The sequence below is a fragment of the Pygoscelis adeliae genome, unplaced genomic scaffold (genome assembly GCF_000699105.1).
Source record: "Pygoscelis adeliae isolate BGI_AS28 unplaced genomic scaffold, ASM69910v1 Scaffold354, whole genome shotgun sequence".
NCBI lineage: Eukaryota > Metazoa > Chordata > Aves > Sphenisciformes > Spheniscidae > Pygoscelis > Pygoscelis adeliae.
This window is the reverse complement of record NW_008824618.1, coordinates 982,796-999,173: the sequence shown is the minus strand read 5'-3', so window position 1 is coordinate 999,173 and position 16,378 is coordinate 982,796. Positions and strand designations below refer to the sequence as shown.

General features: G+C 40.4%; 1 protein-coding gene across 1 annotated transcript in view; it reads left to right on the top strand.

Moving 5' to 3' along the window:
* The window catches only part of MATN3 (matrilin 3), a 16,906-nt gene extending 922 nt beyond the window's left edge, over positions 1-15,984 (top strand). The window contains exons 2-8 of the mRNA XM_009322379.1: positions 1,874-2,465; positions 6,163-6,285; positions 6,714-6,836; positions 8,033-8,155; positions 9,917-10,039; positions 14,481-14,588; positions 15,929-15,984. Of these exons, the coding sequence (XP_009320654.1) occupies positions 1,874-2,465; positions 6,163-6,285; positions 6,714-6,836; positions 8,033-8,155; positions 9,917-10,039; positions 14,481-14,588; positions 15,929-15,984 (1,248 nt within the window). The remainder of the gene's footprint in view (positions 1-1,873; positions 2,466-6,162; positions 6,286-6,713; positions 6,837-8,032; positions 8,156-9,916; positions 10,040-14,480; positions 14,589-15,928) is intronic.
* Positions 15,985-16,378: the final 394 nt, after the last annotated feature.

Sequence of the window (16,378 nt, the reverse complement as noted above, 5' to 3'; positions counted from 1 at the left end):
TGCCCCCCAGCCGCTCGGGGCACCCCCTGCCCTCGCTTCTCTTAGGATGCTTAGTTTTACAAACGGTGACGGGAAAGCTATGCCCCGGGGACATCTTGCTGTAGCTGCAGTGGTCCGTGGACCGTGCGCTTCCAGGCAGAAGTACCAACTACTTTTTTTTTTGATGCAAAGCTGGCCTTGCTAATCTCTAGAACCCATGTAACTGTTCTCTACCTGCGTTCGCTTCTCAAAACGTCTCTTTCAGACTCACGGAAGGGTCAGGCTGCTGAAAAGGTTTTTTTCCTTAATTTAAAAAAGATAATTCTTCTGCCTACAAATCTGGGATTTGGTCTTTTTTTTGTAGGACAAACATTGTGTGTCTTTTTCTTTCATGTCTTAAGCTACGCATGCACGCACAAACATTTCTCCATGTTTTCTCAGCTTTCCAAAGGGCACAAAGCCGTTCTTCTAAATCCTTATGCAAAAACTGAGTTACGGGATGCATGTAGAATTAGATATGATATACCTGGACGGGATCCTAGATTCGTTCAGTCTGTTACTCTGTCCAAAGGCAAAATCAACTCTACTACTGTGTTTCCTGATGGAAGAAAGATGTATCTGTGCAATTTGATTTTTCCCCTCCCTTTTCACTTGCACAAGACAAAAAAGTTTTTTAATGCATTGAAAAAGAAGTGCTGTTTTCACCTCTACTTTTAAGAGACTTGTGAAGAAATTTTTTTTTTTTTAAACTGGAATGGAATCATAAAAATCAACCTGATAGTAGCTGGGAAAGGTGCATCCCATTCCCAAAAAAGCTCTTCAGGTAGTATATTCAAACTGAACACCTCAGATTTTGCTATTTAATGCACTGTTGGTCAGGAATGTCTCTTTTGTAGAAATATTGTGCTTTTGGGTTGCCTGTTTTTCATAAACCAGCAGTACAAATCCATACCTTGATGGTACAAACTAAGTTCACGGTATCGTCACTGTCAGGTCAGGATATCGGGACGGAGAGCGTACAGCTTAGGCTGCCTGCTGTTGCTGTCTTGCTTATTTTTCGTCTTCCTAGAAGTCATGCTTGTCTCTGATCTGAGCTATGGCTTTTCTGTTTCAGTCTACATTTATATGTCAGTGAGGAATTTTAGAAGTTAGAAATATTTGTGTAAATGTTCATTTTTACATGTAAAATTACTTCATAAATAATAAGTTCCATTTTTTTCTCTGCTCTGGAAGCCTTTACACAGTAACAACTTCTAAAGAAGCCTTTATCACAGCATCATTTCCATCTTTTTTCCTGTTGGTCTTTATTTCTTCTTGTTGTGTACTTTGGATTGTGAATTACAAACAAGAAATAATTCCTAATCAGCAATCTATATTGTTACTATCCTAAAAAATATTGTTAGGATCTGTTCACTGTGTAATCTAGCCAGTTGTTTTACCATTTTATTTCTGTAGCTTGTAAAAATGGAATTCAGGCTTTATCTTTATAAAAATAAAAAGTAAGTACATTTATATATCATTGCTACATTTCTATGTTGGCTGTTACGTGCAAACTACAACCCTTTGTTTCAAGGATAGTTAGCCATTTTGTGGGCTCAAACGTGGACCCATCTTTTAATGCTTAGAAAAGTTCAATTATTTATTACTTGTCAAAATGAACATTTAAGAATTTATATAATAATATAAATACATATTATCTGTTTAATATATACACATTTCTATTTTTTTAATATATATATTACATATATGTAAAATAATGTGTTGCTCACTATAATTTTAAGCCTCTTCCTAGAGAATTGAGAGCGCCAGCATTTACCTGGTAGGAGTAGTTTGCCATGACAGCTCTCACTGCCCTAGGGTGAGAGCTCTGGTCCTGCGTAGGAGATGATTGAAGTGTCTTCCTTCCTTCTTGACAGACACTGCCTGCAAGAACCGGCCCCTAGACCTCGTCTTCATCATAGACAGTTCCCGTAGTGTCCGACCTGAAGAGTTTGAGAAAGTGAAAATCTTTTTGTCAAAAATGATTGATACTCTGGACATTGGGGAAAGAACAACCCATGTGGCGGTCATGAATTATGCTAGCACTGTCAAGGTAGAGTTTCCCCTCCGGACCTACTTTGATAAAGCATCTATGAAGGAGGCTATATCTCACATAGAGCCCTTGTCGGCTGGCACAATGACCGGCCTAGCCATCCAAACTGCCATGGATGAAGTCTTCACTGAGGAAATGGGCACCCGGCCGGCAACCTTCAATATCCCCAAGGTGGTCATTGTTGTGACAGATGGACGACCACAAGACCAGGTTCAAGATGTGGCAGCAAGCGCCCGGACAGCTGGCATCGAGATCTATGCGGTTGGGGTAGACCGGGCAGACATGCAGTCCCTGAGGGTAATGGCCAGCGAACCACTGGATGAACACGTCTTTTATGTGGAGACCTATGGTGTGATTGAAAAGCTGACATCCAAATTCAGAGAGACTTTCTGTGGTAAGGTGGTCAGTCCAAGAGGGTAGTGTAATTTGGCTCCTTTTGGCTCCTACTGTGGTTCCACTCCCTAAGAAAGAAGTTTTTGTTTTTGAGAAATGTTACGTATCACATTTAAGTATTTCCTTTGCTATCTGTTGGGAAAACAAGTCAACCCTTTTATTCACTGGAAGTCAAGTAATGACCTTGAATTTTGAATAGTGACCTTACCACGCAAGTAACATACCTGATTTCAGTGGACCTCCTTGTGCAGTTGGTCTGATTTAGTGCAAGAGAAAGCACGGCAATCTGGCCGGGGTTCGGCTATGTATATTTACTGATTTACTGAGAGCGCACACCGGAGCTGTGCAGTCTGCTCATTTCTTCTCCCATCCAGTTGGGAAGCAAGGAGGGTGGAAGTGTGGTTCTGAAGGGCTCCTTATAGATTCAGGGTAGGAAAATCAGTGTGGCAGGTGAACCGCCACGCTAGCTTGAGAAATTTGGTGCAGGATGAAATGCCCGAACACAACGGCAGGTCATCTCGGGATGGGCTTTCACTCTGCAGGCATTGCTGGGCTTTTTCAGTGTGCCAGACTCACACCTTTCTCTGTTTCTCTGCAACTTGATTTAGACAGGGAGCTGTGTCTGCACCTCCAGTTGGATGGGTTGAATTAGCTTCGCTCTTTGAGGGCTGGTCTTGGAAAAATGCTGGATGTATATTTGGTTTGGGCTAGAACTCCACTAACGATGCTAGGCCAGTGTGGGTTGTTATTGTCCTTTACAGAAAAAAAAGGGTCATGTATCTGGACTATTTAGAACTGCCTACAGATAGCTATGCCACAGCCCTACCCACAAAAATCAAACGACAACTTTTTGACAATTAAAAAACTTGTATGAAGTAGATTTTTCTAGTAAATTTCTAAGGAAATTACTTGTAAAATAATTCTCCAGCAAGTAATGGGTAAAATCAGGTGTAAAGAACATTGTAAGAGAATTAAAATAACAGCCATTGCCTTGGGAACTTGGTTGGCAATGTGTTACTTTGTTATTTCAGAGCCTTACTGAAAATTACCACCATGCCTTTTGAATACATTTAGAGTGAACAGACCTCTTTTTCTAGGTATGAAATAAATGTGTAGGACCATCTGTAGACAGGACACTTTGCCCAATAATTAACATAGGAAATGCCTTGAGGTTTGGTTTGACATCATGTGCTGCTGACGTGACCACATCTTCTCTCTGGTAGCTGGAAGCGGGTACAAGAGCCCACCTACCCAGACAGCTACGTGTGCTCTGAACACAGCACTAATTTTCCACCTATGTTCTCGCCAAAGCAAGTCCTTTCATAGCACCAAAGAAAAATCTCTTGTTCTTAAGAGTAAACGTACAGTTTATTGTGCTGAAGGATAGGAATTACGCCCCTACTAAGCTGGAGGATAAACCAAAGAGAGCTCACACATACACACTTCCAGTGTAACTCTGAGTTGCCTGCATGCAATTAGCCAGAATCTGTGGGGTTCGTGGACAAAAATGGGGTAAAGGGAATAGTTTTTCAAAAGGTTCCTGCAAACCAAATGAATCTAAGAGGGTCTTGTAAGACAGTGTGGGTAAACTGGGTCTTTTCCAGCTCCAGACTGCTTTTTGGTCAGACATCTAGGCTCACCAGTGACAATTTTTTCTTTGCTTTGACCAAGCCAAATAAATTTGTTTCTAGGGTGAACTGAAAACAGGAAAACTAATGTTCAGGGGCAAAACAGTTGGCTGAGATCAAGTTCTTGATGCACTGAGAGCATCATTCAACATGAGACCATCCTGTAGATGGAAAATCTTAACCCTGAATTGGTGTCCAAGTCAGTGGAAGCTTGACTTTCCTACCACAAAAATCTGACTACTTGAGTCTGAGCTTCTCAGTTATGGTTGAAAATACCACCCACAGATTTTGTTCATAAGTCATGGAGATGAATTCTCTTACTCCCAAGGGCGTAGCAGAATGAAAAGATGCTGCCTTGTTTTGAGATCTGTTTTTGCCAATGGAAATACGAGACGCACTTTCTGTCAGCCTTATTAGGGGACATCTAAATCTTCCATGTTTTAGAAAATGGGCAGTGTTGTCTTGCATTCAGAAATACATGAGAAGATTCAAGCACTCTTGCTTCTCATGTCTTATCTCACCACTATTGTTTTGGAGTCTGATTTTACTAGTAGTCAATATCCACATCGTAACTACTGATCTAAGTGAAATCTCAGGTTAATAACAGACTTGTCTTCCAATTTTTCTCCTTTTCCCTTTCATTTCCTCCTTCTTTCTTTCCTTCCTTTCCCCCTTTTTTTGGACCTCCTTCTTTTTTCCTCCACCTTTTATTTCCTCCCCCCTTCCCTCTCCCCTTCCCTTTTTCATCTCATCTAAATTTAGTGATCTAAAAATCATCTAAGCTTAAGTGAGTATCTAGGATTCCTTTACAGTCTGTGGAGAGAAACAGGCATCTTGAGGTGACCAAAGAAGCAGCAGACCCAAAGCTAAATACACCTGAGAAAAATTCATCAGAAATTAATTAGTTACTTACTTGGACCGACTGTGAAGGAAAAGACTGTCAGTACACACAGTGCATCGCAGAGACAGCCCAGCGTTACAAGTCATTTTGTCTGTCCTGTCACCACAACACACACATATCAGCTGCCATCCATCACGCTGCTTTTCATATCACTGTTTTCTGTTTTCTCAGTCCGATGAGATAGCCTTACTGTCTGCTGGGAATTAGCTGGTCCCCGAAAATTGAATCTTATTTTGTAGTTTGCAGTTTCAGCTTCTCAGTTCTCTGAGGTTTGGACATTATTTCTGCACTGTCCCTCAATTAGGAGATTCACGTGCCTGTAAAGGTACATTACTGGAGAAACTTTCCTCCATATCCTCTTTTGGTCTTGACTTTTTAAACCTGATGGAACAGGGCAGCTGCAGCCCTCCCATACCCATCTTGCGCCGGTGGGTTTCTTTGCTGGCTGATACATCTGGACCATCATTACGCAGACACTCTCTTCATCCCTGAGAAGACAGTGTGTTACCTTAGTGCCTCTGAGTCATTTTTCTTTTCCTCCTGGTCTCGATGCTTTTTCTATTGCAGTTTAGTTTTGTTTTGTTTTATTTTATTTTATTTTATTTTATTTTATTTTATTTTATTTTATTTCATTTCATTTTTATTGTGCTTTTGAATCTCAGTGCTCACAAGCATTAACACAATGTGCGTGTATAGCCAGGACCAGGCTGATGCATTCTTCAGTTTAACTTGAAAAAACATCCCTTGCAGCCTGGGACTGATATATTTTGGGATTATTTAAACTGGTTGTCTGTAATAGAAAGGGACTGGATGCAATAAGCCAGAAGGTCCTTTTCATTGCTGAGTTCTCATTTCTAGTGTAATGTTACTAAATGCTTAAAATCTCTCTCTCCCTGTTGTACCCTTTTCAGATTAATCTTATCTTTCTGCCACCTCAGGTGGTGAGTTATTTCAGCGCAGTTGTTCCAGTGTTGTTTGCGACCTCTTCTTCTGGCTACAGAATGATGCAAAAGATGCCTGTAACTTTTGTGACGGTGACACAGCACTGACATTTACTACTACTAATCCAGCAAACAGTTCAAGATGTACTTTTGTAAGCACAAACTATTAATGAATGTTTCTCTCCTTTGGGATGACTGAAACGCCTTTTCTGTAAATGTCCTTTGTAGCTGCGAATGTGTGTGCACTTGGGACCCATGACTGCGAGCAGGTCTGTGTGAGTAACGGCAGATCCTACCTTTGTGATTGCTATGAAGGCTACGCTCTCAATCCAGATAAGAGAACCTGCTCAGGTATTACTCCTTCGGTAAATGTGTTCAACTAGAAAAAAAAATCACTTTTTAACACCATAATTGGATTTGAGAAGCTACTTGTGTACTTCTGTTGAAACAGTGAACATCTGTATCTCCTTCAATAATAATAAATCTAATAATAAATAAATAAGTCTACTGCAAGTAATGGTGAGAAGTAGTTTGATTCCATCGCCATCCTTTTTATTATGCCTACGGAACCATTCATTAGGGCCAGATGCCAAAACAAAGTCTTCAGATGTAGACACCGTATAGATATTTTCTCTTACCACATATTCTAATTCCTTCAATTACTCTTGCCATTTTTGAGCTGATTCCAAATAGAAATATATTTGAAAATGTGAATATGCACTCCACCCCAAACTACTTTTTATTAACAATGAATTGTTTCTCCAATGTGTGTCTTGCAGCTGTGGACATGTGTGCACCTGGAAGGCACGAGTGTGATCAGATCTGTGTGAGTAACAATGGATCCTATGTCTGTGAATGCTATGATGGCTACACCCTGAATCCGGATAAGAAGACTTGCTCAGGTAACAGTTAAAGGCCACGGTAATATATGAAGCTCATGGAGACATGGGCATGTTTTCTGTGAGTTACCTTCATTGTTTCTAATTGAAACATTGCTTACAGACATCAACTCTTAAAATGAGAATTCACCTGTACACTTTCCCCTTGGTTCCAGTAACAGTAAAATTGCATTTTTCTTTAAATGTGTCGATTACAGAAATGCAATTTGGCACTTACCTACCATTTTATGGTCTTCACAGTACTTCATAAGCATCACTTAGTCCCTGGGAGAGGATGAACCTATTCCAGAGATGCCCACCAGCACTGTGTCTCCGTTGGAGAGTGAGTGCCACTACTCCATAGAGAACTTAAAACCTGATGATTTTCCCCTGTCCTCTCCATCTCTCCTGTTGAAACTCATTTTTTTTACAGCTTGCTGCTTCTGCTTCCAAGCTGTGCAGGGATCTGCGATATAGCAACCCCAGTCTTACACCGGCAGCAGCTTCTTGAATTGTCACTCTGAAAAGTTAGCCTATTATAAGAACTTTTTTTCCCCAAATATTTCTCTGGAGTTGTTTCTTTAAATCCAGAAGTTTTGAGCAGCACCAGCCTTAGGGTAGCTATAACTGGTAAGTGCATCCCTCCCTTTGAGAGCACATAAGCATCTTCTCACTGAAATTTTCACTACTCTTATTTCTGAAGAGAGAACATAATCTTCTAGTGCTCCTGCTTTTTTGTTTGTTTGTTTGCTTTTGTTCTCACTAGGCTTTATACCTCTTTGCCATTTAATAGCATTTCTACATATCATGCCTGGCTTTTTGTGCCTGCCTTCAGCTCATGGATGCAAGTATGAAGTTAAATTTGGATTCACCATAGTTACTGCTCATATTGCAAGAAACAACTTCTGCCTTGTCACGTGGCAGGTTATTGCTCATCTCAGTACGGTGTTTTAGCTTCATCAAGGCTGTTAGAATTGCTGATGAAAATCAGATTGCGTGAGAGGTGGTAATGTCTTGCAGTCCAGGTATCTGCCTCCTGCATTAAATAATTAATACTGAATTCAGTTGTCTGCAGCATAATATAATAATGTAGTAAGGCACTGGTTGAATCCTAATTTGAATCCTAATGAAATTGTACTTATAAACGCTGAAGCATTTAAAACGCTTGAGTGTCTGGGAGGGATTAATAGCTTTCTTCTCTAAAACATGGTTCACCACAGCCATGGACATGTGCGCACCTGGAGGGCATGATTGTGCACAAGTCTGTCTGAGTAATGATGGATCCTACAGCTGTGACTGCTTTGAAGGATACACTCTGAATCCAGATAAGAAGACTTGCTCAGGTAAGACCTGATCAAGGAAATATTGTGTTCGGCTAAAAACAAGTAACTTCAAAAAATCAGGTTAATTTATGTAATTTTTCTGACAAATTATCCAAGAGTTTCTGTACAATTCCTGAAAGCACAGTGCAACTTTTTTCCTACCTGTTTCCAGTAATAATTTGAGACCCATGCGTCATGAGTGTGATCACTGTTTCTGGCAGATGTGTTTGGACCTTAAAATACTTAAAGGTCTTAAATACTTAAAATAATAATAAGTATTTAAGTAATACTTAAATACTTAAAAAATACTTCAGCCTTAGAGCTCTAGAGGGTGGCGGGAAATGTTCTTTCCCAGTGCTGGACTCTTGTGGAGAATAGGAGCATAGGAGTAGCTGGTACTTAAGGATGTACATATAAGTATATAGTACCTACAAATTAATATGTATTCTACGTTATTTTCACTTGATTAGGATTTGAACTTCACTCTTCATTTCTTTGGATGTCTCACTGATGATTTATTTATGCAAAATAATTTTTTCCACTTCCATCATAATCTCTTTCCTTACTACATTTTGTGTGACAAAGCACTGAACCTAGGTTTCCAATTCCAGGAGGCTCCTAGGCAAATCTCTCCAATTAAGTCGTATGTCTCGCATCTCAAAGAGGTGAAGCCAGAGGGCCTCAGTATTTCTTCCTGCCTAGTTTAGGAGCTGATTTTGTAAATATCGTTCCTAAAATTAACTCTCACCTGGCATTACATAGATGCAATAAACATCTGTGAGGGAATGTGAACTCAGTTAGGCATCCCCTTTGGGAGTCCAATCCTGAAAGAAAGATTTTCTTTTTCTTTTTCTTTTTCTTTTTCTTTTTCTTTTTCTTTTTCTTTTTCTTTTTCTTTTTCTTTTTCTTTTTCTTTTTCTTTTTCTTTTTCTTTTTCTTTTTCTTTTTCTTTTTCTTTTTCTTTTTCTTTTTCTTTTTCTTTTTCTTTTTCTTTTTCTTTTTCTTTTTCTTTTTCTTTTTCTTTTTCTTTTTCTTTTTCTTTTTCTTTTTCTTTTTCTTTTTCTTTTTCTTTTTCTTTTTCTTTTTCTTTTTCTTTTTCTTTTTCTTTCTTCCCCTCCCCTCTCCTTCTCTTCTTTCTCTCTTTCTTTCTCCCTTTCTCTCTCCCTTTCTCTCTCTCCCTCCCTCCCTCTCTCTCTCTCCATGTGCCTTACTGGACCTCCTTACTGCAAAGATATCCAAATGTAGGAACTCCTCAGCTTGCCCTTTCAGAGTTGACGTGTTAAATTTGGCAGACAACATCAGCCTCACACATAAAGTACCCACTTTGTGACTGGCAGCAGGTGCCACGTCTCTTTTTTTTAGCAGCCACATCTACTCTTCTGTTGTGGTCTTTTCACTCCATAAAACAGTGTCTTATCCAATAAGAGCTGAAATAATGCCAAATAGTCTCTTAAAATTCAGATACTTGTTCTCTGAAATTCCTTTGGATAATTATTTTCTAAGTGGGTCACTGCTAGTTCAGTTCCTTTTGCAATCCGTTGCAACTGCAAAAACCTGTTGCCAGTATTCCAAAAATCATATTAGTTTTGTGATGTTGATAGCCAGATAAAAACACACTCTGTATACCCTACTATGGCTAATAGCATGCCGACATGCAATAAAAACATCCTGATTTGAATCCAAATGAAGATATGCTTGCAAACAGGAATTACTAACACCAACCAAAAAGGCTGAAGTTTGGGTATTGATTAATATTCTTCTCTTCTCAAATGCCTGCCTTAGCTGTTGACATGTGTGCACCTGGAAGGCATGACTGTGAGCAGGTCTGCGTGAGAGATGATCTGTTCTATACCTGTGACTGCTACCAAGGCTACACCCTGAATCCAGACAAGAAGACTTGCTCAAGTAAGAGCAGATTGCTGTTCCCTATCCCCCCATACCCTCCCCAGCTCAGTGCACGTATTGAAATAGCTCTCATTAGCAGGTTAGTATATTTGGATCTGTTTGAGAAACTTTCACATGCATTCAAGTGTTGTAAGACAGTTCTATGTCACTCTGCCTTTTCCGTTTCGAGCAACATTCGGAGACATAAAGCACTTTATATGCAACAATGCTAGTAACTGCTTACCATTTGGTCTTTTTTTATCACCTTATAACTAAGGCCTTCACTGTATTTAAAAACCGGCAATTATGCAATATTCAGCAAATCCAGAACTGAGAAATAATTGAGGAGAAAAGAGCTGGGGTTAGTCACACAGTCACGCGCTCTGCAGTACTGTGGAAGCTGCGTACCACCATGCAGGAGACTGTTGGAGATGGTGTCCTCCCCTCCAGGCTGAATTTCATGTTGCTGTTTGTTTCTTTAGCTTCTCAGCTAACTTTGTGTTACAGTAAAAATGTAATTTTTAAAGAAATGTTTCTTTCCTTCCCTGTCTCCTTACTGTAAAGTTATTGTGTGCTGGAAACTTTCCATAGCATGCCTTTGGAGGTGATCTGGCGCTCCACATCTGGTAGGGTTAGGCAGCTGCAGTCAGAGTGAGCACAGACGGTACAAAGTCAGGACTGAGGGAGACCCCAGTAAGGCAATTAGTTCATCTCGCTGCTCCGAGGCAAGATCAGTTACACGTCTCGGTAGTTCCTGGTAAGATTCACAAAGGATAGGCTCCCGGCATGGAAAAGCATTGCCATTGGGAAGCATTAATAAATGTTACCTTGTTTTCGGGTAACTGTTTCTCCAAAATGCATTCTGTAGGAACTGATGTATGTGCACCAGGAACCCATGACTGTGAGCAGGTCTGTGTGAGTAATGGTGGATCCTATACCTGTGACTGCTATGAAGGCTTTACCTTAAATCCAGATGAGAAAACATGCTCAAGTAATAATTTAATGTTCTTTTTTCTGAATATATTTATTGAAGTACTTCTCTTTAATGCGTTAAATCCTTTTAATCTGTTTGAGAAACGTTACATCGACTCACTAACTCCCTGAAAGTATAATCCCTTTTCATTCTTTTCTGCCTGTTTCCACTAATGTTTTGAGCTAGTTTGATCCTTCTTGTTTAGTTATAGCAGTTATTGTATTTAAAACTACAGTATTTAAAAAAAAATTTTATAATCTGCATTTCCTTATGAAATGGGAATAATTGGGGGGATTGGCAAGGCAGGGTTCTGGGGCATCTGTCTCTGGGGCATGGGACTCAGTTGCGTACCAGCATTCGGAGGATGGTGGGGGGCCAGAGGGGAACAGAACTGGTGCCAGAAGAACTTTTGCAATGCTAAACCACATGTTCTTGTCCACTCCTCCAAGCTGAGTGGGGCAGACATGAACTCACCAACTGCTTTCCCTTCACATGGGCAATAATGGCATCAACTGTTGGCAGAATCTCTGCTCCATTTGATGTAGAATCATAAGTAAAGTTGGGTTGGAAGGGACCTCAAGAAGTACCTAGTCTGATCTTTGGTTCAGAGCAGGAATAACTTGCCATTACATCAAACGGCTAAGGACCCTACGTAAGAGCAAAGTTATAAAATAGGTGGATATAGCCAAACACCATCTGCAAAAATAGTAATTTTTTGCAGGTCTGGACTTAAACACAGATGCAGTGTAAAAACACAAATCTAACATGTTTTGTATGACTTGTTGGGCATCCCAGTGGCACCGGGAGTGCCCAAGATTTTGAATACCAAATACTGGAAGACTAAATTTCACAGAAGGACTGTAGAAAACCTCAGGGTACCCTTGGGCAGTTGCCAAAGTTGGTTGGAAAAGTAATTTTGTTAAAACAGACATAATCCAAGGAGGATCAGTATCTGTCACTGGAGAATTTAAATGCGAACATGAAAACTTAACTGGCAGTTGGTTGGAAACCAACCACGTTGCTGTGATATTTTGAACTGGCCTTCCTCCAGCTGAATCTTGAACAGCTCTTCTTTGTACATCAACCATAAAGCCGGTGGGACGTTCCAAAGAAGGGAGCTGAACAAATACAGGTTCAGTGGAATCAAGAAGACACCAGTTTCAACATTGGCTCTAAGACAAATGAATTTCTGCACTGCTAGAAATGAATCTGTTCATAGATTTTTTTCAGTGAAACACTGAATGAACCACCTTTTGAAATTGATATATTTCAGTCATTTTTCTGTAATTCAAGCAGCCATCAGTTTCCTTGCAAAATGGAAGTATCAATGGTATGACTGATAAGCAAAAAGAGAAACCAAAACAATTCAGAAAAAAAAAGAGAAATTGCATCCAGGTATAATATTTCTATTGTTTTACTGTTATAATGCTCACATAATTTGTTTGGCATTGATCAGCTATGCATTTATATATCTACAGAAAAAATAATTGAATAATCTGCTGTCGTTGCCTTTGCAAGCAACGTAAAAACACATGTATAAAGTGACAGGTATTACATACAAGTAATCCTTCTTGATAACTTGTTGAAAGGGTATTTCATAATTGTAGACCCTCTTTTAAGGAGGCTCTGCCTTTGGAAGCTTATTATTCTGGTCTCAGACGTAGATGGTAATCTCACTACAGTAGCAGTGCTTCAGTAGCTGTTGATATGTTTGTTCTTAGCCTGCAGCAAGTGGTGCAGCTTGCCTCAACTCCTGTTTTCTTTATGGAGTAGATGAGGTTGAATTGCCTTTCATGCAGCTAAGAACTCACAGCCATCAGCTGATGCCTGACGTATTATTATACAACAATCAAATTATCATCTCTCTGAGCCCTTTGTGATCACCCCTGGTTTTGTGGTGGATTATGGAGACAAAGGAATTTTTGAGGACAGCTGAGGCTCGTCCCTGGTAAGTCTGGAAGAGTGAGGGCAAGAGCTAGGAACAGATTCGATGGAATCACTGCAGAGTATGGCAACGCTTGCTTTCTCTTTCCTAAGAGACTATTACTTCTCTGTCGTACTAACTGGCTCCTCTATTAATATTGCTGTGCCTTTCTACCAGATTTTAAATTCATTTGGGCCCATTTGAACATTGTTGTTCCCTCCATCCATATTCATGTGCCATTGGAATGGACTTGTGTTCACACCTCTTGATGAATCAAAAATGATACTCCCTATCCATGCGTATTGCCAATGCTACAAACCAGGAGTACTTGTGAGGTGATACACATTGATGATTTAGCTGAACCTCTATTGCTTAGTATTTAAAATTAATACACGTGTTCCTGCTTTCATTTTTGTATTATTTACCAAGTGGTAAATTCAGTTCTTCCAATTCTAATCCCAAGCTGAGACTTAGGTATCTAAATTCCACCCACATCTCAGAAACTGATGCAAACTGACCCATTTCTGATACTGACCAACTCCTTATGTGCCTAAAATCACTAGGTGCCTTCCTGCTTGGCTTGCAAAACTCCCTGGAGGCTTCACTTTGGACTTTAATGCATTCCCAGAAGTGCTGTGTTTGGAAGTTATGCGTACCCCAAATGCCATTACAATCCAGCTGTGACAGGGCAGCAAACCTTGATTATATAGATAGATAGATTTAGATATAAGGAAGAGATTCTTTTCTGTGAGGGTGGTGAGACACTGAAACAGGTTGCCCAGAGAAGTTGTGGATGTCCCATCATTGGAAGTGTTCAAGGTCAGGTTGGATGGGGCTTTGAGCAACCTGATCCAGTGAAAGATGTTCCTGCCCATGGCAGGGTGGTTGGACTAGATGATCTTTAAAGGTCCCTTCCAACCCAAACTATTCTGTGGTTCTATGATTCTTCTGAAGAGAAACCCAAGCTAGTCATTGCCTTAAATACAGCTAATTTTATAGATTCTGTTTACAGTGATGCCAGTGGCCTTCCTGTGTGGATAGTCTGATGGTCAAAGTACTATGTACAAGATGGAGACCTGGACTGCAGGTTCTTCTCAGTCTGCACCACTTGAACACACTCATTCTACTTCCCAGGGTGCCTTACATTTTGACGTGGGGGATATTCTGGATGAGAAGGAGAGAGAACAGGCAAAGGGAAGATTCACTCTAGTCAGCAATTAGAGTTGATGGGGGAGGCTGGTTGGTCCCTGCACCCAGGCCTCTTTTTATTTTTTACTCAATAATGTCTAATTTAAAGAGTGCAGAGGATCCAGGTAGGTAGGCTAGGAACGCACTGCTCTGCCTCCTCCTCATTTAGAGTCAAACTCTCTCTTGCCTGTCCTGTTTCTGGACTATGACACTTCTGCTTCTGGCTACACACTGGCCCCTGTTCACTGCCCTGGGTTGCAGTGCTTGCTGTAGTCTCACAGCGTGAGTTCAACTCCTGTTGCAGAATCAAGTGTTTTCCTGGGATTTAAATGTTTGATAGTTGTCATAAATATTCTAAATGCTGTTTTCTCTCTTAGGAGCCATAACGAGCAGTCTTGTAACAACTGAAGAATCCTGTAAGTGTGAAGCCATAGCTGCCCTGCAGGACTCAGTCACCTCACGCCTTGAAGCTCTGTCCACAAAATATATCCTTTTTCTTAGGTGATCTTCTGCATCCAGCTCTTTACTGGTATTTTAGAGGTAGCTGTTTTGATATAGGCCAGGGAAGGAACATCCCTCAAAACAAAGTATTTTCATGGTGATTTTAGAAATGTTATGGAGCAAAATCTTGGTCATTGCAAATACCGTTATGCTTCCGCATTTCATTGAAGGGCTTTAGTATCAAGATACAGATAAAATGCACATGCCCACATCCCCTAGATGATGTATGTTGAACATCACGCATTGCTCTGTTCATAATTCTTCCAGATTACTGTTACTGTTATAGCAAATGCTCAGTTTTGAGCCTTCCTATTATGTCCCAAAGTTTTCAAAACAAATTCACAGGCAGTGTGGCAACAGTCCCATTAGCTGCGGTATTCCTCTGCATCCCACCTCTGCAGGCAGGTGCTGTCCCAAGCAATTTTCATGCACCTTCTTCTTTTCCGTGAAAATGTGCTAGCCTATTAATATCCAGCTGCTGGGATATACGAAAACGGGAGAGCTGCGAGGCAGGGTGCCAAGGTTGGAGGCACTGGGCAAGCCTCGGGTCCACGGGACATCCGAGGTGCAGGCTGGCGGGTGCCAGCTACGCTGCGCTGGGATTTGCCAGCTTCATTTGCCGCAGTGCGGCGCCTGCGGCAGTGAAGAGAAATGTGGTCAGCCCCCGGATTAGACATTTCACAAACGTGGGAGAGAAAAAAAACAACAAAAAAAAAGAGAAAGTGGTGAACTCTGTGGTACCACAGCAAACCTGAATGCTGGAATAAATGCCCTCAGATGGCATGGCAGGAACTAATAACTGGAAGTTAAAGTTGGGCAAGCTGTGATTCTACATAAGGCACAATTTTTAGAACTGAGAGTGGTAGATCACTGTGACAATTTACTAAGATTTTCATCACTGGAAACTTTTGAGACTACGTGCTTTTTTCTGTAAAAGGTGCTCTTGTTCAAATAGTAATTGATTTAGGGGAGTACTTCATACAAAGAACTGACGCTTTCTTTCAGAGTTATTCTTTGGTGGGCAATTTGTATCCCTAGCATCCTTTCAAGACAACCTGGAAAAAGCAGCAGAGACAATCACTTGCTGCTCCTCAGCCCTGAATGTCACTTGGTCCAACCCCTTCTAAGAAATTAGGGTTGTTGAGATCATTTGGGAAGTGGCCAGGCCTTGACAGATCTCTAAAATGTTTTGAAATCTCAGGTTCAAGAATGTATTGACCTCATTTAGAAAACAGAGTGTTTGTTGAAAATGCAGCAATGAGAAAGTTTATAAATAAACCAAACCTTATAGCCATCTGCTGTATTGCTCTTAACAACTGACCACTAGATGAAGTGTCTGAGAAGCTGCAGGCGTATCAAGGCAGACAGCAGGTTGTCTGAGCTATCATTCTACTTAATTGTAAAATAATCTTTCAGAAGCAATCCTTTTTATTGTGTTTCGCAAGCTTTATTTTGTTGCACAGCTTACAAAACGGCAGTTGGTTTGTTACTGTTGACAAACATCAAGAAGACTTCAGGAAGACAACAGTCTTGAAAATACAGTGACCCTGAGGATCTTCATGTACAGTCACTTTATAGCCATAAAGCTACCTATACCTGCTGTGCTTCAGCGTGTACTACAAGTAGTACAGCAGGTACTGCTTTTCTGCAGTAACTGCATTTTTATTCTCTTATTTAAAAGTAAATCCAGAAAAAATGAATGGATACAGTAGATCACATTATATAAAACTGTGAAATGGCAAGGCAGAGTAAAAAATGTGCCGATGTCATCCGT